Source organism: Quercus suber, unplaced genomic scaffold, assembly GCF_002906115.3.
Source record: "Quercus suber isolate HL8 unplaced genomic scaffold, Cork oak 2.0 scaffold_339, whole genome shotgun sequence".
In the NCBI taxonomy this organism is placed as follows: Eukaryota; Viridiplantae; Streptophyta; class Magnoliopsida; order Fagales; family Fagaceae; genus Quercus; species Quercus suber.
In genome coordinates this window covers 305118-329113 of record NW_027069791.1, presented here as the reverse complement: position 1 = coordinate 329113, position 23996 = coordinate 305118, and the positions used below count along the sequence as shown (strand labels likewise).

At 34.0% G+C, this 23996-nt stretch overlaps 1 protein-coding gene across 1 annotated transcript; it reads left to right on the top strand.

Annotated features, from left to right (window-relative positions):
• The first annotated feature begins 15597 nt into the window (after positions 1-15597).
• LOC112022313 (probable terpene synthase 9) lies at positions 15598-23277 on the top strand. The gene is given in 7 exon segments (XM_065759695.1): positions 15598-15601; positions 16171-16347; positions 16350-16518; positions 16604-16822; positions 16958-17096; positions 22611-22859; positions 22966-23277. Coding segments are annotated over 7 exon segments (1269 nt in total).
• Positions 23278-23996: the final 719 nt, after the last annotated feature.

Genomic DNA, 23996 nt, shown 5'->3' with positions numbered 1-23996 from the left:
GTACATGACATTTGGATTTGTTCCTTTTAAATTATTGGAGATCTATTCATAAAGAAAATTTTGAGGTATTTTGAATTTATTTGATGAAATTTTTTAGGGCAAATTTTTAGTGCTAAGAAGACCTTGCATACTTGTATGGTGATTACTTTATAAGCATGTGGCCGTTGTCACGTGCCTATCTTTGTGGTTGGGTTCGGGGCGTCACATAAATAGAGAGAGAGAGAGAGAGAGAGAGAGAGAGAGAGATGCATAATAAACAGCCACATATTTCACTTGAACCACACAAAAAAATAAAAATAAAAATTGAATTAAGGGGGCGTGGTTTTTGTGGACCACATATTTCGGTCCCTATATCCACATAAATGTAAAATGCAATACATTACAACACCAGCAAAGCAGGAACACCGAAACTACTAAAGGCAATGCAACGCCAACACAAATAGAAACAATCAAACAAGTTAAAATTATAGTGACAAACACAACAGTGACAAAAATTTTTAAGGCAAACCTCAAACCTGAAACCTGAAGAGAATGGTTGGAACGGAGAATCCGATGCATAGCAGAATCAATAAATACAAAGAAAGATTATAAGAAAGTGCAAAGAGAAATAATATTTTCAATTTTTTATAATATTTTTTTAATTAATGTTAATCTTTTCGGTATAATTTATTACTCCAAAATGGAGCCCTTCGTTCCCCATTTTCTCTTCTTTGACAATTTTTGCTCTTTGTGCATTGCGTATAATTTTGAGTTTAATTAATACATATTATAGAGTTAACCTTTTTGTTTTTTGTTTTTAGTTCTTTGAATAGATTTTATATAGGGAGGGAACCAGGATTTGAACCTTGGGGGGGGGGGGTTTACCCTAGGTATATAAATAAAACCCTAGCCACGTTTTTGAAGGTGGTCCACATTGTATTGTTGCTCATACATTGCTGTTTTGTGTGAATCTCGTGTGAGATCTTTGAGGAGTTTTCCTTTACACAAAACTTAGGGTTTTCATGGTGGAGATTATTTCAACATCTTGAAGATCGTTACTGTTGCAACCATTGGAACTTAAAAGAAAAGCAAGCGGGGAGCTTGTAGCTGATTGAGGAATTCAAGAAAGAAGTAGTCCGTGGATTCGGAGCCTGCGCGTGGTCGTGTCAGGAAGTTCTACTGGTGGGTAGCATTAGGAAGTCGAGCGGGGAGCTTGTAGTCCTTTTGTACGAACTTCAATTCTTTCATAGTGAATTCAGGTTAGCCTTGAGGATCGGTGGGTCAAATCCTCCCCAGGTTTTTACCGTGTGGTTTCCTGGGTGATCATATCTTGTGTTATTTATTTTCCGCTGCATTATATCTTGATATGATTGTTTGGATTGTTTTAACCTAGAATTGCTTAATTTGACTAAGTAACAACTTGGCTAATTAATCTAGGCTACGCAATCTGTGTGTTTTAAGGGGTCTAAAACCGTTCAAGTGGTATCAGAGCTTGGTAGCTCTTTTTGTTTGAGATTTTTTATCTCTGAGCTGATCCTTGACCCCTGTTGTCATGGAGCATGGACACTCTCTGTTTGTTCCTCCTCATTTTGATGGGAACAACTATGCCTATTGGAAAGTAAGGATGAAAGCATTCCTGAAATCCATTGATGAAAGGGTTTGGAATTCCGTTGAATACGGATGGGAGAAGCCCGCTACTCCTGTGAGTGAGTGGCAAACTTCTGAAAAAGAAGCAGCAAGCTTCAATAGCAAAGCTATGAATGCTATCTTTAATGCTGTTTCTATGGAGGAATTTAAGAGAATCTCTAATGTTGAGGTGGCTCATACTGCTTGGAAAATCCTCCAAACTGTGCATGAAGGCACAAAGGCAGTTAAGATAAACAAACTGCAGCAATTAACTTCTAGGTTTGAAAACATTAGGATGTTGATGATGAATCCTTTGATGAATTTTATGCCAAACTGAATGATATTGTTAATTCTGCTTTTAATTTGGGTGAAATCTATGATCAACCTAAGATTGTTAGGAAGATTCTTAGATCTTTAACTGAAGACTTTAGACCCAAAGTGACTGCCATAACTGAAAGCAAGGATGTGGACTCCATCCCTGTTGATGAGCTTGTAGGATCTCTTCAATCCTATGAGTCTGACCTACCTAAAGTAAACAAATCCAAATCAATGGCTCTTAAGTCAGTTGATGATGTTGATGGTGGTGGATTTGATGATGAGCTCTCTGCTACAGAGATTGCCTATCTTGCCAAAAACTTTAAGAACTTTCTTAGGAATACAAATAGAAAGGCAAGAGGTACTTACACTGCTGAACCTAGAAATCTTAGGAAGAATGATCCCACTAAGGTTAACAATTTTGAAAAACCTAGAGAAAATTCTGGTCAATCTTTTAATAACTCTTTGGGTCCTCAGTGTTTTGGCTGTCAAGGGTATGGTCATGTGAAGTCTGAATGTCCTACATTCTTAAGGACTAAGGGTAAAGCTATGGCTGTAACCCTTAGTGATAATGAGGTTTCTGATGATGAGTCCGGTGGAGACGAGGATGGAAACTTCATTGCTTTCACGGCTACTGCTATAGTCAATGAAGGCATATCTGCTGAAAAGAACCCTTCTGATGGGGAACTCTCTGAAGATGCAGATCTTCAAGAGGCCTATAACAAACTTTGCAAAATTGCTGCAAAGGATGCTATGAAAGTTGAACTTGGCCTAAAGAAAATTGATTCTCTTGAGCTTGAAAAGAGAAATTTGCTTGTTAAACTGTTTGATGCAAATGAACTTTTGAATAATGTTAAATCTGAGAATATGCTTTTGCTTGATAAAGTTAGAACTTTGGAACATGATTTATCTGTTGCTAGATCTGCTAGTTCTAAACTTGATCACATGCTGAATGTTCAAAAGTATCCTTCTGATAAAACTGGGTTAGGATATGTTGAAAGCATCTTTGATACTGGACCACATTCCACTACTTTTGTTCCTTCTTCTTCTTCTGGACCTCCTGTGAGTGAGGTTGTTAAACCTGTAGAAGTTTCACCACCTAAGAAGACTAGGGTAGACTTAAGAGAATCTAAACCTAAGGAGCCTACCAAATCTAAGGACAAGATGCATGGTAAACCTGCGTGGGTTTGTCATTATTGTGGTAAGTCTGGACATATTCGTCCTAACTGTTACAAGCTTCAAGCTGATAAGAGAGCAAATAAACCAAAAGTGCCTGTGCCTCAAGCACAAGATCCTATGGCATTAATTGGTGAATTGGTAAAGGTGTTAAACCTTTATTCCAATCATGGAGTTGGAATCACTCAAATGTGAATAAGAACTCCAATGCTCATGGTGCATCTAAAAAGTTTTGGATGCAAAAGACTCGAAATACTTGAGTCTTTCTGACATGGTCCTTGTGCTTTATTGCTCTATTCTTTTGTGACCATTGTTCTTTGTTTTTTTGTGTTTCTTTGTTCTAGGACTTGCATTGCATTACATTCATGCATTTCATTCTAGGATTTATTTTTTTTCCTTTAAGTAAATAAAAAAAAAAAAAAAAAGGAAAAGAAGGAAGCAAAATTTATGTTGAACATAATGTTCTTGATTTTTGAAAAACAAGGTTGGTCAATTTATTTACACATAACATGTCTTATGTACCTTGTTTAGCTTGGATGAGCTTACTTTATTGCACTTTACTAGTTTGAGCTTTGTAGTGCATGTTGTGTGGGAAAGATGTTTATGGTGTTTATCACTTTGTCTTAATCTTGAAGTCACATGTTATTTGACTGTCGGACTTGATCCTTTTGAGAAAGGCATAAATAACCATCTCACCACTGTTCACTAGCCAATCATGAACACCTTAGTGCATATCATAAGATTCTGTGCTCGAGAAAGTGTAGCACATGCACAAAAAGAACATAAGGTGTAGCCTCAAAATAAATTAAAACTGGTGTGTACTATTAGGCTTGATGCCAATTCACTTAATTCAAACCGGTGTGTACTATTAGGCTGAATGCCATCTCATGCAAATAAGAGGCAAAAATACAAGAAACTTACATGATTGCAAGCTTTTGTTCTAGGAGATGTGGGAGTTATAGGATGTAACTCTTTAGGTGATAGTCTCTTTGAATTCTATGTGATGAATTTTGTAGACTTGTGATTGATTGCTATTCACATATCACCTCACATGTATCTCAAGTTTTTGCTAGTATCACACACGACACAAGTTATTCTTTGTTAAACACTGTACATGCTAGTGTGTGTTTTTGGTCTGACCAACCAAGTTTAAAAATATCTTGAGATTTATGCACAACATATTTGTTGCTTGAGAAAATATAATGGGAGGTTGATTGCAATTTGTTTAAGAATATTGGGTTCAAAATTTTGGGCTTTTAAAAAAGCATTCCATCTCATACTCATGCATTTTGTTTCTTCAATTTAATGCTTTGAGGAGTTATTTTCAAAATTCGGCTTGTGTCTTTCAAAAACTGTGATTTTTCCAAAATTTAGTGAGCCTCTGCCCATTTCGATCGATCCAACCTAATTTTCGATCAATCGAAAAAGTGCTCTCATTTGTCTTAAAATGACTGTGCTTTTCGATCGATCGAATGTATTTTTCGATCGATCGAATATCGTGGAAAAGCTTTTTAAAAGTTCAGTTCTGACTTTTTCAAAGGTGCTATTCAAATTTTTTTCAAACTTTTCTCTCTCTCCGCGTTGGCAAGGCTCCACACCTCAGGATTTTTGTCGTTTTCCTCCGTTGTTTTTGCAAAATCTCTCTTTCCTCAAGCCGGTAAGACTCTTTTGCCCTTCCTTTTGATGTTATTTTCATTATTTCATGCATAAATCCATGCATTTAAGGGTAATTTTCGGACTTTATTCTTTTTGGATTTTCTGTTGATTCAAACCTTATTTTATGAAATTGATCATTGGGTTTTTGTGGGGACACATTATATTAATGATCCTTGGTGGTTAATTTGATCAATTTTGTGTTTTGTGAAAAATTGAAAATTCTAGGGTTTGTTCTTGATCCGAATTGGGGCTTTTGTTAAATTGGGTAGAATTTGATGAAATTGGCTTGTTGTGTTGGTGTAATTAAGCATTATAATCTATGTGCTGTGTTTTGTAATGCTCAATTCATCAATTTGTTGCAAAATTTTCAAGTGGTTTTTCAAATTTTTGGGATTTTTGATAGAAATTCCTTGTTCAAGCCAATTTTGTCCAATTACTCTCAATTAAACTTAATTTGTCACTGCATTTAGATCATGCATCACAACATTTTATTGTTCATGCATCATATAGATTTTTGTTCTATATTATTTATTGTGCTAATTTGCAGTCTGCCCTTGGTTTTGTTTTCTCTTGTTTCTTTGTGTTTTTCTCTTTGTGTCTCTGTCCTTTCCTTAGCACTATGCCTAGGAAAACTAGAGCCCGTAGGAGTGTTCCCTCACCTTCTCCTTCACCCCCTCCATCCTTTGATAGTGAGAGGTTTCCGAGTGAGGAAAACCAAGAGACTTTTGAGAAACTGACCGTTAAGAGAAAGATTTGGGCTGAGCGTTCTGTGCTGTTAGATGAGCTTGATCCTGCCATTAGGGCAAATTTTGAGCGTCGGGGTTGGTTACCCTTGGTGGATGTTTCTGATCCTCCTCCACCTTCTGCCTTGATTAGAGAGTTCTATTCGAACATCTCTATCCGCGTCTATGATTCCAACACTCTAGTTAAGAGTTGGATACGAGGCGTAGAGTACACCATTACTCCTCGGGTAGTGGCTGATGCTCTAGGGGTACCTTTGGTCCAGCATCCTGTCTATCCTTATGATGAGTCTCCCGAGATTAGCGATGTTTTGTCATACGTCACTGGTACTACTGTCCAGTGGGGTTCTGATCCTCGGATCACTTCTGCTGAGCTCTCTGGGTTGCACTATCTGTTCTTTCGGATAGCTTGTCATTCGATCTGGCCTATTTCCCATGTTCACACCATTCCTCTTGAGAGGTGTGTTTTTCTGTACGCTCTTGTTACTGATGCTCCTATTAGTTTTCCCCATCTTTTTCTTCGTTCTTTGAACGAAGTTTATAGGAGTTCATCTACTGCTCATGCTCTTGTTCATCCTATTTTCATTCATAGGATTCTTCTCTTTCTTGGTCTTGATGACTTTCCTTCCTCTGAGCCCGTCCATGTGATAGGACCTTTAGGTGCGTCTTTTCTTAGACAGAGGGCCGCTCATCTTCGAGCTGGTTCTAAACACCCTAGATCTGAGCCCTCTAGTAGTGCACCTCCTCCTTCTTCTTCTGCAGGTATGGCTGGTGAGGATATTCCTATTCCTGTTGGTGATGATGATGCTGCTGCTGATGTTCCTCCACCTCCTTCGGCCGACTTTGATGTTCGTCGTACTTTGGAGACTGTCATGACTGTTCAGCAGGCTCATGGTCAGATTTTGGTGGACTTGCTGGATGAGATGCGTGCTCTCCGAGCTGATCTTGCGCGTCTTCATTCACCCTCACCACCTCCTTTTGATGGCGACTTGTGATTGCCCTTTGGCATTCCGTCACAAAAAGGGGGAGTGGAGTTTTGACCTGTAGTAGAGTTTTTGTTGTTAGGGGGAGTTTTTTTTGTTTTAGAGGAGCTTGTGAAGTTTTAGATTGTATCTATGTGCTTCACTTTGTATATCATTTTTGGGGATATTCATGTTAGGGGGAGTAACATTGATTGATATACATGATATTTTTTATTGATTCTTGTTGCTTTATGATTCACTGCGTATTGATTTATATTTATGACTTGTTCATTTTTATATGTCTTTATTTTGTGTTGTGTGGATCTTACAAGAATGTTATACCTGTTGTTTTACTCTTTACTGTCACACATGCGTTTATGCGTTTGTTGAGTATTTCAGGATTATACAGGTTGATTCAACTAAGCTGCTGTCTACACTTGCAACTGATGGATAGTAGTTAGGCTGAATTGAAATTTATGAGCATTATCTTTGTAAAGGGCTTTTTATTTGTAAAACTTTGAGCTGTTAATTAGGGTTTTGTCACGGATTGCCAAAGGGGGAGTATGTTAGGTTCTAAGGTCTTAGGATTTTATGTATTTAGAACTCTAATTTGTAATGTTGGCAAACCATGATCAAAACATTGTATTTTGTCTTATTTAGACTTGCTCAAAGTTGGTTTAATATTGTAAAGTTGGAATCGAGTGGCTGCAGAAGTACTTGGGACTTTCGGCCTGGCTCGATCGATCGAAGAATAGACTCGATCGATCGAAAATCGCACAGGTTGAATTTTCTGCAGAATTTCCAACTCAGCCCTACTTCATTAAACGTTTAGGGTTTTATGTTTTTACCCTAGGTATATAAACAAAACCCTAGCCACGTTTTTGAAGGTTGTCCATATTGTATTGTTGCTCATACATTGCTGTTTTGTGTGAATCTCGTGTGAGATCTTTGAGGAGCTTTCCTTTACACAAAACTTAGGGTTTTCATGGTGGAGATGATTTCAACATCTTGAAGATCATTACTGTTGCAACCATTGGAACTTAAAAGAAAAGCAAGCGGGGAGCTTGTAGCTGATTGAAGAATTCAAGAAAGAAGTAGTCCGTGGATTCGGAGCCTGCGCGTGGTCGTGTCAGGAAGTTCTACTGGTGGGTAGCATTAGGAAGTCGAGCGGGGAGCTTGTAGTCCTTTTGTACGAACTTCAATTCTTTCATAGTGAATTCAGGTTAGCCTTGAGGATCGGTGGGTCAAATCCTCCCCAGGTTTTTACCGTGTGGTTTCCTGGGTGATCATATCTTGTGTTATTTATTTTCCGCTGCATTATATCTTGATATGATTGTTTGGATTGTTTTAACCTAGAATTGCTTAATTTGACTAAGTAACAACTTGGCTAATTAATCTAGGCTACGCAATCTGTGTGTTTTAAGGGGTCTAAAACCGTATATATATATATATATATTAGTCCAACAACAAAAATTAAGCCCAAACAAGAACCCAAAACAAACACAAGGAAAAAAAAAAAAAAAAAAAACTCAAAGTTGATTCTAACTAGAAGGGGATTTCTAAGCCAACTTAAGGCAAGACACTTAGACTCACATATAATAAAAGGGAAAAAGAAGGAGTTTTCTAAGCCACTACCAAAAAATAAATAAATAAATAAAACCTAACTTACGGCAGAAGACCTCAAAACTAAAGAGTTGGGCAGTGGCACTACAGCTGAAAATAGAAGAAGAGACTAGAAAAAAAGAGTGAAAGGGAAAGAGGTAGACTCTAACTCCATTTTTGACCTTTCTCTTTCAATCTTTAATAAGGCCTAAAGTTATATATATATATATATATATTTTAATAAATGGTGGTCAAGTAGTGTCTTGTCTCTAGTGTAGTGGCTAACAACTGTGAACTATGTAAAACAACACAATGCCCATGTGATGTTTTGATAATTTTGTGCATTTTATTGTAAATTTGTAGTTTTTTTTGATAGTGTTTTTATCTATTAGTGTCTTTTAAAAATTAAAAATATTTTTTAGGTAAATAATTAAGAGATTATTTACAACATTAAAATTTGTTGGTTATTTGTTGACTACTTGTGTGTATAGTGCTTGTCTGTTGTATGTAATAATTATAGATTATTGACCATATAATGACATGATAATTTCAAATTATATTTTATTTGTAGATTATAAAAAAGTCAACTACCATATTTGATTTTTTCAAACGAAAAGCTTCAATTGATTTAGAAGTTAATATTAGTTGTGCAACATTGCCAACTACTAATGTTGAAAAAAATCTAATGTACCATTTTCATAAATAATTGCATTGTAATATCTTTAAAAACAATAATTTTTTGTATTTTTCTTTGTTTGATGGTTTATTAAATGAATGTTTATTTAGAGTTTCAATTTTTTTTAATACTTTTGCCCCCTAACTTCAAGTCTTGGCTTTTTCCTTTCAACAAATCCTCACTCCTTATTCTCTAGTTACATGAATGACGGTATGTAATATCACCTGAGCTAACTGGGAAACCACGTTCTCTTAGAATCCGAAAATGCAATGCGGCTGTGTAAAGATCGCTAGTAACATCTGGACGTTGAAATTTCGAAACCTCTTCTATCTCTTGCTCAAAGTGGTAAGCCACTCCTAGCCGCTGCATTGAATCTATAAGCCTCAGTAAGACACTTTGGTCTTTTGTGGATGTCAACAAAGTTTTAACGTCTTGCTTCAACCCCTCAAGCCGAGTGGCATGGATCTCATACTGCAACACAACACAACCAAATATTCATTATAGTAAATAATTAAATATAAATAATTAGTGCATATATGTGTCATAATAAATGTGGAAAAGTGTTATATAGTAAGTGGACTTACTGAGTAGGGAGTCGTAAAGGACTCAATGAGTTTCTGATCCCAAATACTTGGGTGATAATTGGCTGACCGTCGTTGATTCACTTGTGTTTCATCGAACTTTGCTGAGACGATAACGAAGGAGGGTAATACTGATAGGCATTGCTTGCCTCTTTTCGTATGTTTCCTTGTTAGTGCAGTTGCATTTCTTTGGTGATTTAATGTAGCAAGACATGAGGGAAAGGAATAAGGAATTCGTAGTTCCATCAAGAAGACTCAAGAGGGTGTTGCTTTTTACTTCTTTGGAGGGAAGAGAGGGCTTTGCTTCCTTGAAATTGAACAGATGATGGATTATATAAAGAAAACTTCAGGGAGAGCACCCTTTATATAAAGACAGATTTTTTTTTTGATTGGTACCAGGCGTTCAGGACTTTGTCCCGACTAATTTTGGGTGCTTTTGTCTTAAACAAGTTAGGCAACTGCTTAAAGCCTCTAAATCGAGAAAGGCTTTTAAATTTTAGCCAATTAGATTAGTTTTTTATTAAAAAACCAAAAAGATTAATTCTATAAAATCAAGGATGGACCTACGGTAGGGCGGGGGGGCCATTCCCCCCACCCCCCCCAAATTAAAAATAAATAAGTAAATAACCAACAAACTGTAAACTACAAAATAAAAAATAAATATGGACTGAAAACCTAAATTATAATTCTCAAAATTTTACCCTAACCTCACTCTTTCTCCACTCAACCTCATCAAGCATCAACGCCTCCTCCATCACTTCTGCTATTGGCTGCTGCTCTTTTCCTCAAATCAGATTCGGACTGTTGTTGGCTTGCTGCTGTTGCTTCTTCTCAGATTCTTGATCACAGTCACACACGGTAAATCTAAGAAATTTCTCTCCTCTCTTAGGTTCATATTTTTGTTTTTTTGTCTTTGCTATATTGCTTTACCAGCCGGTTAGCCCTCTGCTCTGCCCTCTGCGTTTTTATGAACTGTGTTGACTGTTATTTGTGGGTTGTGGCTTTTTAATTTTATTTTGTGAATGGGTGTGTTGTGTCATGTGTGGACAGTGGACAGTGGACAGTAGACTGGTCACTAGTTTGTGTTTGTGTTTGTAGCTTTGTATTTTGTGGCTTTTTGTGATTGTGTGGACTGGTTTCACACTTTCAGGGAATGTTTGGTATATGCACTTAAAAACTGAAAATTGTTGTTTGAAAACATGGTGGAAATACGTGTAGGTGAAAAAGTGTGTAAAAATACGTATAATATTGTTTAAAAACTGAAAATTATTGTTTGAAAACATGTACTAAACATCCCCTTAGTGTTTGTAGTTTTGTTTTTTTGTCTTTGCTATATTGCTCTGCTAGCCGGTTAGCCCTCTGCTCTGCCCTCAGCGTTTTTTATGAACTATGTTGACTGTTATTTGTGAGTTGTGGCTTTTTAATTTTATTTTATGGATGGGTGTGTTGTGTCATGTGTGGACAGTGGACAATGGATAGTAGGCCGTAGACTAGTCACTAGTTTGTGTTTGTGGCTTTGTATTTTGTGGCTTTTTGTGATTGTGTGGACTAGTTTCACACTTTCAGTGTTTGTTACTTTTTTTTTTTTTTTTTTTTTTGCTTTGGTTTTATCTATAAAGGAATAAAGTGGGACCAGGACAGTAGGATGTGAGTACTGAAATATGATAGTGAATTTGTGAGAGTAGTCTTTGGTAGTCACTGTTTTGTCATTTGTGAGCACCGTTAACTATGAAGATTAATCTTTGGCAAATGGTAAGTTATAAGTGACTTTTCTGTGAGACCAATTGACCAAGTCTTTGGTCTAATTCTTTTGGTTTTATCAAAAGTTTTGTCTTTGTCACTTTGTGTGATGTGACTAATATTAGTAATATATATAAATTTGTGCTTGTCTGTTTGTGATTATTTTGGTTTTAGATTTTTTTTTTTTTTTTTGTTGAGAAGTCCATTTTTTGATAAATGTGTTAAAATGTTTAAAAAAACACTTATTTTGTATGTTATACTTTGTCGACATTTTTATAATATCAAAATTTTAAGAAACACTTATTTTATATGTAGTATTTTATTGAATATAAAATAGGTGTTAGTTTTTATTTTCATAAAAAAAAAAAAAAAAATTGTTTTAAGCTTTGCCCCCCCCTGTTGGGTTACACGTGTGAGTGAAGTCCTACATTGAATAAAGATGAGAAGAATGAGTAGTTAATATAACATAATTGAGCACATACCCATTAAGACTTAGGCCTTTTGGGTTAAAGTGTGTCTCTATATGTTATATTAATTATTCAAGGAAGCTCCCCAAGGTATTTATCTCCCCATCAAGTGGTATCAGAGCCCATAGTGGTGTGCGGCGAAGGTGGTGAAGTGTTCATGGTCCCTATCCAGCGGGGACAAAGAAAGTCTTAATGGCCCACACATAAAAATCCTGGAGAAAAGAAAAGCCCAACAAAGGAATATTGCAAATGGTGCTAAACAATGATGAGGTGCGAGGTTCCCATGGACATGGACGTGCGGAGTTCCCATGGATGTGCGTGCAGGGTTGACACGTGGTTCCCATGGATGGCGTACGAGAGACCCATGGATAACGCGCTGATAAAGTGAAAAAGCCCATTAGGCAAGGGGGAGCAAGTAGGACTTATTCATGGCCCATAGAGAAGACTTGAAGCACACAGAGTGGCAGAGACTCACACGTGAGGGGGAGATTGTTGGGTTACACGTGTGAGTGAAGTCCCACATTGAATAAAGATGAGAAGAATGAGTAGTTAATATAACATAATTGAGCACATACCCATTGAGGCTTAGGCCTTTTGGGTTAAAGTGTGTCTCTATATGTTATATTAATTATTCAAGGAAGCTCCCCAAAGTATTTATCTCCCCATCACAACATAAAACCCTAAACGTTTAATGAAGTAGGGCTGAGTTGGAAATTCTGCAGAAAATTCAACCTGTGCGATTTTCGATCGATCGAGTCTATTCTTCGATCGATCGAGCCAGGCCGAGAGTCCCAAGTACTTCTGCAGCCACTCGATTCCAACTTTACAATATTAAACCAACTTTGAGCAAGTCTAAATAAGACTAAATACAATGTTTTGATCATGGTTTGCCAACATTACAAATTAGAGTTCTAAATACATAAAATCCTAAGACCTTAGAACCTAACAATATATATATATATATTTATAGTTTTAAAAAATATCAATAACATTGTTGAGAGGGCAAAATACAAATTTATTGAAATAAATTGCTAAAAATAATATATTATATATATACTAAAAATTTTATTTAAAAATTTGGGGGGGCAAGGTCCAACAATAGTTTCGTCCCTGATTGTTGGGGCCAAAACATAAAATTTTTTGGGAAAATTATAAAAACCCTAGAAAATTGAAAGTCAAAATATTTATCACTAAATGGCCAATATTTTGTTGAACTAAAAAAAAATCAATTAGTGTTACTAAGTAAAAAAAAAAAAAAAAAAAAGATAAAAAAAGATAAAATTTGAAAATAAAAACAAAAAGCATACAACAATCCTTTAAGTGGATATGGATAGTGTGACATCACTCAAAATTCAAAGTGGCAAATTTCGAAGAATATTAGTATTGATTGAGCTAAAAAATTTAGTTTTTAGTGCCTAAAAAAGCCATCTTATTTATTTTAATTAACTTACTATTTCACAACTTACCATACATCAATAATCTTATTTTTCACAACACAACTAAACACTATTCATTTATTTATTATTTTCTCTCTCTCTTCTTCTCTGTTTGTCTATCTTCTCCCTCTCTTCAACCCATAGCCACCATCACGGCACAGCCACCACAAAACCAGTTAAGAAGAAAACATCGAGGAAGGACAAAAAAAAAAAAAAAAAAAACTAGCGAATTGAAGAACCACCCACTACCATCCACCATCACAAACCACCAAATTGACACCCATTACCAAAACCACTAGAGAGAGAAGGGATGAGAGATTGGGGTAAAGGAAAAGATGAGAGGATTGGCCAAAGAAGAGAGAGAAAATGTATAATAATGAAATAAAGGAACTCACCAAATATATATATATATATTTACAACTTTGTTGCTACAGCAGACTATGAACAATGATAGTCTATTGTAGCAATTTTGTTAAACTTTTTAACAATAATACCATTGATTTAGCTTATTGTTTGTTGTTTGTGATGCTAAAAATAACAATTTAGCTTTTTAGCACCATCAATGCTAACGCACTAACATTGGATTCTAAACATCAAAGAAGTAAATTGTAATACCAAACTCTTATGTGTCAAGTCACCACTTTATTTTTGGAGAAATTACCATTTTGGGTTCACTTTCAATTTGGTTCTCACTTTTTCCAAGCAATTAATTTGGTCAAAGAAGTAAATTGCAATACCAAACACTTATGGGTCAAGTCACCACTTTATTTTTGGGGAAATTACCATTTTGGGTTCACTTTCAATTTGGTTCTCACTTTTTCCAAGCAATTAATTTGGTCCTATAATTTTTAATTTGCTACAAGTTAGTCCCTATCATCTACTCACTAACAAAAAAATGCCTATTTGGCCAACAATTTGCATTGTTGGCATGCCTAATATTAAAATATTAAATGAGATATTGACGTGTGTAAATTTTACTTGATACATTAGTGAAGATGGCAAAAACAAATGTCACATTAGATTTTAAAAATATTTTCTTTTGTTTACCATTTTTTTCCATTTCTTTTTTTAATTTTCTTACAATTTTTTTTTAACCACACATAATTTTGTTTTTATTTATTTTTTGAAATTTCTTGGTAACCAAACATAATCTAGTTCAACAAAAGTAGATTAACACATAATATATCAAATTGTTTCTAACCTTCAATTTGACTTTGAATCACAACGAATCTTTTGTTAACAATCAAAAAAGATCAAATTAATTCCACAAATTTTAGCCAAAATCCCCAACTTCAAACTAATCCCCAAAATCTTCTCCTTCAAACCCAAATTCATCACAAACCCAATGCTAACTTTCTAGCACCACCACTAACCCCCGAGGAGCCCCCCATTGCACATGGTTGGTTGGAGCAAGAGTGATTGTGTCAAAGTGGCTATAGTGTCGGAGAAGATCAATTTTACTTCTTCAAATTTATGTTTCAAATTTGAGATCACAAACCAAACATTAGAAATGAAGAAATGCAAATCCGATACTGAAACCCTAAAAACCAAAAAAGAGAGAGAAAGGAAATAAACATGTTGTAGAAATGAAGATATGAGAAACAAGAGAAGAAGATTGAGAGCAAGTTAAACAAGAGAGGAAGATTGAGAAATGATAATTGATCTAATGAAAATGTTGTAGAGAGGAAGATATGAGAAATGAGAAACTCTCTTTCCCATAATTTCTCTTTCATATTTTAAATTTTTTTTTTCCTTTCTTTAAAATTGAGAAATTGATTTTTTTTTTCATTTAAATTCTAATGTCACATTTTTTAATTGTCAAATAAAATTTTTTATTATGATTTTTGCCACATAAGCTATAATTGTGCCAATTATGCAAATCATTTGTCACGTAAGCATATTTTTCGCATGTAATCAGTAGGTACTAACTTGACAAAAAGTTAAAAATAAAAATGACCAAATTTACTATTTGGAAAAAGTGAGAACCAAATTAAAAGCGTCTCCAAAATGTAGAGACCAAAATGGAAATTTCACCTGTACGTTTTTAGAATTTTTTAAAAAAACTATCAGTTTTGGGTCATAAATTTTGTAATCTTAAGTTTGAAATATTAATATATTAAATATACAAGTAGAATTTTTGTTTTTGAAAGGAAATTCTAGGGGAGACCATTGCTCCCCTTAGACATAATGTGCTTTCTCCCAGAATCTAACCTTATATGCAAGGTTCTTAAATTTGGAATATAATCTTAACTAAATTAGCAGGAAGGCATTGTGAATTGGAACGTATGTTAAAGAATCATTAAAATAATTATAAAAATTTATATATTTGATACAATCTGACTTCCATACTTTACATCTCTACTACCAATCATCTGTTTTTAACAAGATTAATTATATATTTCTAAGCACAAATATTGCTCAAAAGTCAATTACTATGGTACTCCTATAAAAACACTTGTTCCTTTTTATTTGATTTAAGGTTCTCTTTATTAGCCTTGTTGGCTAAAAAAAATTGCATGACATGTTAGAGAATAGAAAAGTAAAATGACAGAAAATGTAGAAAGGATATAAATATAATCTTAATAAATTTATTGTTATACCCTTATTACATCAAGAGGGGATATAAAAGATTATAATTAAAATGGGTAAATAGTAAATTCAATGTCTTATAAGTTTTTTCTTCCACTTTTCCTCCTAATTTGGAAGGATGTATTTTGGTAGGTCAAGCTGAAAAAGACCACACAACCTCATTTTTCTACATCCATTTTCCATCTCCCTTTTCCATCTAACCAAATGGACAAAAAATACTAATATAGTAGGTTAAAAAAAAAAAAATTTGGAGTGATTTGATCAAGAAAACATTTAACATGGAAAGACAAAAATGATAAAATAAAATAAAATCATTAAATTTGACTTAAAGAAATGAAATTAAAAATTCAAGGGTATTTGTTCTCTTGTTTGCTGTATTTGATTTTTTTTTTTTTTCAAAAAAAAAAAACAAAAAACAAAAACCAAAAAACGAAAAAAACAAAAAACAAAAAACAAAAAACAAAAACAAAACAAAACAATCCAAGTGCCAAATGCGTAAATTAATCTATTACTCATCACTTTGGGGATCATGACGAAGGAAAGGTCTTTCATATACGTGTTTATCTCGATTTTGCTTGAAGGGACTCTAACAATTCATTTCTGGGTGCATGATGGTGGTAAACAGAGGTGTTTGACAGATTCAGAAGCAGAGATGGGAGATTCATAGACAGCTTAAGCAGTGATGTGGACGGACTTTTGAGTTTGTACGAAGCCTCGCACCTTAGGATGCATGGAGAAAATATATTGGAAGAAGCCAGGGATTTTAGTATCAAAAACCTGAATTTATTAATGGAAAAATTGGACAGTCACTGGAAATCCCCTTATACTGGAGGATGCCTAGAGTTGAAGCTCGGAACTTTATTGATGTCTATCAAAAGGATAATACAAAGAACTTGACCTTACTTGAGCTGGCTAAGTTGGATTACAATTTAGTGCAATCCGTGTATCAGCAAGAACTCAAGGAGTTAGAAAGGTCGGGCCAATTACTTTACTCCATATATAAATGCTTTCATGGAAACTTGCAATAAGATTAACATGTTTGAAATTTGATTCATCAGGTGGTGGAGAGACTTGGGTTTTAAAGATAAGCTGACTTTTTCAAGGGACCGAGTGATGGAGAATTATATGTGGGCTGTGGGTATCATTTTTGAGCCCCAGTTCTCCAAGTGCAGGATAGGCCTCACCAAATTTGTATGCATATTACTAGTTATTGATGACGTGTATGATGTATATGGATTGCTAGATGAGCTTGAATGCTTCACCGATGCAGTGAAACGGTATCATAGAAACATAATCATCAAGGATACTACTGTTAATTTAATCTTTTTTTCTTTTCAGAATTTCCCAACCTTCACTTTGATGATAAACATTGTTCCTTTTATCTGTGTTTTTTATTTCTTTTCTTTTCGCAGATGGGAAATGAAGGCAATGGAGGACCTACCCGAATACATGAAGATTTGCTATGTTGCTATTCTTAACTTCGCTAATGAAATGGCTGGTGATGTCATCAAAGATCATGGCTTGAATACTCTGACCTATCTTATTGAAGAGGTAAGCTAATTCTACAAGGAAAAATATTGTTTCACGTTCTCTCACACTCCTTTGATATGTACGCTCTGTACACGTAATGGGTGAGCTTTAGTACAGCTTTTTTGTATTTTTCCTTTTGTTTTAGTTTAGTAATATTTTAAATATTTTAACTTTTAATTTTTTTATAAATAAGTTAGTTTTTAAATTTTTGGTCTCATATTATACAAACTAGCTTATAATCTCATGCATATGAATGAGATACATTTACAAATAAGCATAAGTAAATGAGTATTAAAATTTTATCAAGTTTATATATAATTTTTGTATATTTGAAAATATAAAATTACTAATAATAAAATAAATATAAGTTTATTTGGAACAAATGAAAAAAAAATCATTTAAATTGTTATTCATGATACAATTTTAATTTGTTCAATTACTATTTCTATAAAATAATAATAATAATAATAATAATAATAATAATAATATAAAAAAAGGAATCAAAGAAGGTGATTTTATAGAAAAATGAATCAATAAAGGTGATTTTATTAAGGTTTATTAATTTTGATTCCATGATTTTCTTGCATAATAACTCATTGAGAATAAATTCAAATCGGATTACGGCATCCAATTGTAGTTTGCAACATCAGATTTTAAAAAATAATAGATTAACACTACCACACACAGTCAACTCTCTTTTTGAATACCATATTCAGAAAATCAAATTCTCAAAATCCCAGGCTTCCTCCCTACACGCCACCGATTCAAGAAGCCACAGACGCTGTCAAGCTAGGAATCCTCTAGCAACACTACCGGACTTGAGGAGTCATCTCCTTCCTATAATTTCTTCCTTTTTCAAAACCCATTTCACAAAACCATTCAATTTTAACAAATCATTTCACAAAACCATTCAATTTTAACAAATCAACACTTTGTTTTTAGATTTTCTTGAAGCTCCTCTTTTCTGAGTTTTTTGTTTTTTGAATGAATGAAGCACTCTTCAATTTACAGTTAGTGTAGTTAGAGCTGAATTTGTTGAAGTTGTACTTGTTACTACTCTTTGAAGAGTAAAGATGGAGGGTGTAAATGGGTTTTGCAAGAATATGAAACTACTTACATCAAATTTGTAAAATGAGTAAAGAGAAATTTGTTGAAGATGTTACATCAGCTTCAACGGATTTCTTCGATTCTGACAATGTTGCTGGAGGTGTTAGAGATGTCAATAGCTTCTCGACTATGGCATGAAGGGGAAGAAGCCTAGGCTTTTGAGGATTTTGGAGGGGAGAGAGAGGTGGGTTTGTGGTGAGTTATTGGGAGAGGGGTGGGTTTTGAGAGAGAGGATGAGAAGGGGGAAAGATTGGCGGCGGCCATGGAAGGAAAATGATGCGAGAGAGAGAGAGAGAGAGAGAGAGAGAGAGAGAGAGAGAGGAATCTGGAGTTTTAACTGAGTTATGATTTTGTGTGGTAGGGTGTATTTGGTTTTCTCTAAATTGCTGATATGGCACTTCCTCATTGGGAGCTGTAAAACCACCTTTTATGCCAAAATCAGACCAAATTAAAACTCTAGGGCTCGTTTGGTTTAGACATGACTCAGTTTTTATAACTCAATACTCATAACTAATAACTCAAACTCATAACTCATAATTCAAACCCCACTATTACTCAAAAACTCAAAACCTTTTGTTTTGTTACAAAATCTAGTCACATATCTTAACTTTTAAGTTTAATTTCTACCAAAATGGTCAAGCCCACACCATTGGCACTACACAGTGGGTTTATTGTTGCTACCCGCGTCTTTCTCTTCCCCTCTTCTATATTCTCCCATTAGACAACCAAGAAAAGCAAAGCAGTCACCAACCCCAATCTTCTTCAATCTGCTACATAGTGGGTTTATTGTTGCTACCACATTCTCATCTACTTCAATCTTCTTTCATTAATTTCTATTTAATTTTCCCTTCTTCAATACCCATTTATTGCTTTCTTCCCAAAAACCCATTGCACGCCTCTCCCTCGTCTAAATTCAGATCGTCACCCCACTCCAAATCTCATATTGTTTTTGTTGGATATATTTCAACAATTTACTTTTATGATAAAGCAAAAGAAACAACACACAGATCTAAATATAAGCAAAAACGCAAATAGATATGATAGACAAAAGTAATAAACAAATACTGAATATAAATAAGAAGAAATCTGCAAATAATTAAAAACTCACTGACCAAATGCGTGAAATGATGAACAATTCAGATCAAGTCTTGTGTTTGACACAATCTCCTTAAAGCAGATTTCGCCACTCACACAATCACTATGGTACTTTGAGACTCACAGACGTCTGCCTCCTAGGATAAAATGATCTATAACACGAAAACGAAGCACACAAGGTCATGCTCTGCGAACTACTCAATGTCTCTTTCTCTCTCTTTGACACAATGAATGCACAAAATATTCTCATTAGGAGAGTTTTTTCTCTAAAAAGTTCTTTTTCATGAATAAGGGAAAATGAAATTATATGTAACTTAAAACTGAAAACTTTGTTTCAGATATAACTGTTGTATATAGACTTACTAACTCAAAATAAAATAATAAAAAATTATTATTAATTGGATAAGTGGGCCTAGTCCACACATGCCTAAAGCCCAACCCTATATCTAGCCTAAACTCATATTCTTTATCATTTTCAATTTGGGACTCAAGGATTTTCACCACCTATAATAGCATCTTCAAGTGGACATAGAAAACATCAATTTCTTATTCACTCCATACTATTTTTCCAACATTTTTTCACTTACCCATAACCCATATTTTATCTCTACCCACTCCAAATCTCATATTTTTTTTCTCCTACCCACAGCCCAGGCTCCATTGCTCAACAACCTTTCTCTCTCTCCAAAACCAGTAGCTCATTCATGTCTTGCTTGAATCAAACTTTTTTTCTCGTTTGCATTTGCCGTGATTGAATCAAATATCGTCAAACATAAACACAAACCCATTTCACGGCAAACACAAGACGATCTTGGCTCAACAGATTTTTCTCTCTCGCTTGAATCAAATATTGTCTCAAACGTTTGTGGGTTTGTGTTTATGGATAGAGAAATGATATACCAGTTGAGCCAAGATTAGATCAAAGAGAAATGATAGATTGTGTCGCAAGAGCCAAAAGAAAGAGAGAAAGAAGAAAGTTCCAAATGTTGAGGGAGGAAAATCTGATTTGTATTGAGAGTTCTGATTTGTTTGAGAGACAAGAGAGAGAAAGTGGAGTTTAATAAATACTGATAGAGACAACTCATCCGGGTGGGTCCCAAATGTTGGTTATTTTTACAAAATTGTAATTGTAACTCAATTCTCATAACTTGAAATTTTCAAAAAATTATTTTCAGTTTCCATAATTCAAACTCAATTTTTTGAGTATTGAGTTATGGAAATTGAGTTAAGAAACTGATCCAAACACAACAAGTTCATGTGGGATCCACAAAATTTGGAAAATGAGTTATAAAAACTAAAAATTGAGTGATGAAACACCTAAACCAAATGAGCCCTAACTCATTTAGCATAAAAAATTAAAAAATTAAATTGACATCTCGATTTTTATAGTATAGTAAATAGTTGCATCAAAATTAAGAAAATTTGATGTAACACAGGACATAAAATTATAATATACTTTGAGATCTAACTGGATTTTCTAATAATTTTTGCTTTATATATATATATATATGATAAGTTACTTGAAATAAATTGTTCACAAAGAGACACATGTTGTCCACACTTTAACAGTACACTAGAAATTCACATTTGTTAAGACTGTCTACATTTAACATCAAATGTTGGGTACAAATAGTGTATAAGGGGAGCGTGAGACGATCAAAGCCCATTTCTCAATACTTTGAAATTTTAATTGGAGAGAAATTTTTGGACATTGTTTTTCTTAATAATACAAGTAAAAAAAATACTAAGTAAAATAGCACTGTCTAACACTTATTTAAGGAAATAACCTATGTGGATTTCTTCTCTTCAAGAGACTAGTCCCAACTCATCTCTTAACGAGATGGGTTCTTTAAGCATGCGTTCATCTAACTGAAGTTGATGCTGCCATTTTAAAATTTTTGGTCTACCTGGATCTTTGTCTTTTCAAGAGTCGAGTTCCAATTAAATATTAAAACACGGGACTCATCTTTTCAAGAAACGAGATCAACTTAAAACCCAAGAATTGTCACTTGAAGTGAACATAACAATGACTTTAATGTTGTTCTTGGCCTAGTTATTAGCTTTTCCTGCAGGGAAAAATAACTAAATTTGAAATATAAGTTGATCAAAACAAAGGGGAAAAAAAGAAGAAGAAAGAAGGGAAAAAAAAAAATCATCTGTCTAAATAGATACTTATCAAAAGGTTGCTCATTAATTTATAGCTGAAGACAGAGAGACACCATGAAGAAACAAGGGAAGTTTGTTAGTTGGAGAAGAATATGATAAAATTATGAGAAAATCAAATCTGGGTATTGAAGAGAGGTGAATTTAGAGAGGTGTTTTTATAGTTGTGGGATTTGGTGAGATTTAGGTGACTTTGGCATCAATTTATAAGCTAAATTTTTAGCTTTTATGTTCAATTTTTTAAAGATTGATTGGAATAACTTCATTTTCATGAGTCAATTATTAACTCTTTTTTTATACCTCAATCAAATTAGATCGTGTCAACAATTGTGAGATGTGACAGAAGTAAGAAATTTTTTTGTCTTACTATATTTATTATTAAATAAACAATGAAGTCCTCTCTATCTAACTAAAACAAGGTTAAAAAATTAAGGTTATGTTTGGTAATAGTTTTTGTTTTCTATTTTCAAAAACTTGTTTTTGAGAATATAAAGAAAAAAAAACAATTTTATTGTATTTTTGAAATTAAAAAAATGTTTGGTTAGTTGAAATTAAAAAAAAAAAAAAAAGTTTTTTGAAGAAAAATATAAAAAATACTAAAATATGTTGTTACTAGGATTTGAACTCTAATGGTAACCCATTAAATGAGTTAGATTCATTAAATTAAATGTATATTTTCATTTGACTTTTGAAAATTAGAAACTACCACCGCGCACCCTTGGTGCGGTGGTTACTCCACAAGTATAAATGCTTGTGAAGTGTGGGGGCAAGGGCCAGAGTTCAAGTCTCTAAGAGGGACCTTTATACACATATACACTTAGATTAGACTAGAGTAGAAATTTTAACTTGAAAAAAAAAAAAAAAAAAATTAAAACAGCATTTTGCATGTTTTCAGTTTCGTTCATAAATTGAGTTTTAAGAACAGTTTTTGTTTTTTGTCCATTTTAGATTACCAAAAAAGTTTTTTAGTCTCAAAAATAGAAAATTGTTTTTGAAAACAGAAAATAAAAGGAAAAAACAATTACCAAACATACTCTAAGTTAATCTCTAAAAGCCATTGTATGGGTATGATCAATGCGGTTTGGCCCTATTATGTAACTCTATCATTGAAAAAAAAAACACATTTCTCATAATTAATGTCTGATTGGCGTGCATTATTTTTTATTGCAGTGGACAACTCTCTGTAGATCACATTTAGCAGAAGCAAAGTGGTTTTACAGTGGATACATTCCTACAGTGGGCGAGTACCTGGAAAATGCTTGTGTTTCAGCAGGTGGTCCTGCAGCCATGTTTCATGCCTATATTCTGCTTGGTTGCACCTTAACAAAAAATGCTATTGATTGTTTCAAGAATGGCTCGGAGATAATATTTTGGTCATCCCTCATTACTCGACTTAGCGATGATTTAGGGACTTCAGAGGTATGCTTAGTACAAATATTTGCAATTTAAGCTAGTCAAATATTACTATTTAGTTTTTACCATAATAAGTATTAATGCACTAATTCTCTGTCTCTTTTATCCAAAGGCTGAGAGCAAGAGAGGTGATGTGGCAAAATCCATCCATTGCTACATGGTACGAGAAGGCATAACCGAAGTACAAGCAAAACAGTGCATAAAGGAATTAATCAACTATTCATGGAAAAAATTGAACAAAGAGAGTGCCAAAAATTCGTTGCCAAGATCAGTGGTAAATATGTCACTAAACTTGGCCCGAACTGCTCAGTGCATCTATCAACATGGAGATGGAATAGGAACATCGACTGGAGCCATTAAAGACCATTTAACCTCCTTAATTGTTAAAGCAATCCCTATTGAAGAAACTTGTAGTATGATTTGATTATAAAGATCCAACATGTCTATCTCTTGTAGGCTTCATGGGCTTGTAGTTTTTCCATTAATTGGAAGATTTTAGTAGGTGGCACTATGTGACTTCTTGTTCCAAGGCTATGAGACAGATCGGTAAAACTAATGTTTAAAGATTCTTTTACCTCTGTCATAGTCTATCACATTGGCATTGGCTTGCAGATCATGAACAATTTCACCGCTCTAGCCAAATTCAATTCAATTATTAGGCAAGGTATTACTAACATGCTCACTAGTATTTTTGTGAACAAAATATATTAAATAAATGTTATGTCTCAAACAATTTAAAAATCATACAAAAAAGTAGATCATATGCCATGCCCCAAACTTAATTTTAGGAGCGACACATGAGCTGTGATGCCCTAGATTGATTAAATATTTTTTTGAGTGTGTTGAGTCCCACATCAGGCATATATTGTTGGCTTTGTTAACAATTAAAAAGAGTTTCACCTATGATTAAACTAGTTTATACACACACACACACACTAATTACTAATCCGTGTGATGCATGGATTAGTTAAACAAAAATTTTAAATTTTCATTATGCTTAAAGTTATGATCACTTGAAAAAATAAGTAACAATTTAAGAGGGAAAAAAAATACTAATACCAATAATGTTAGGTATAAAGTTGTAATTTACAACTATGATTTTATGTTGCCTTTAATTCCGTGTAAAATTTAATTGTATTTTTG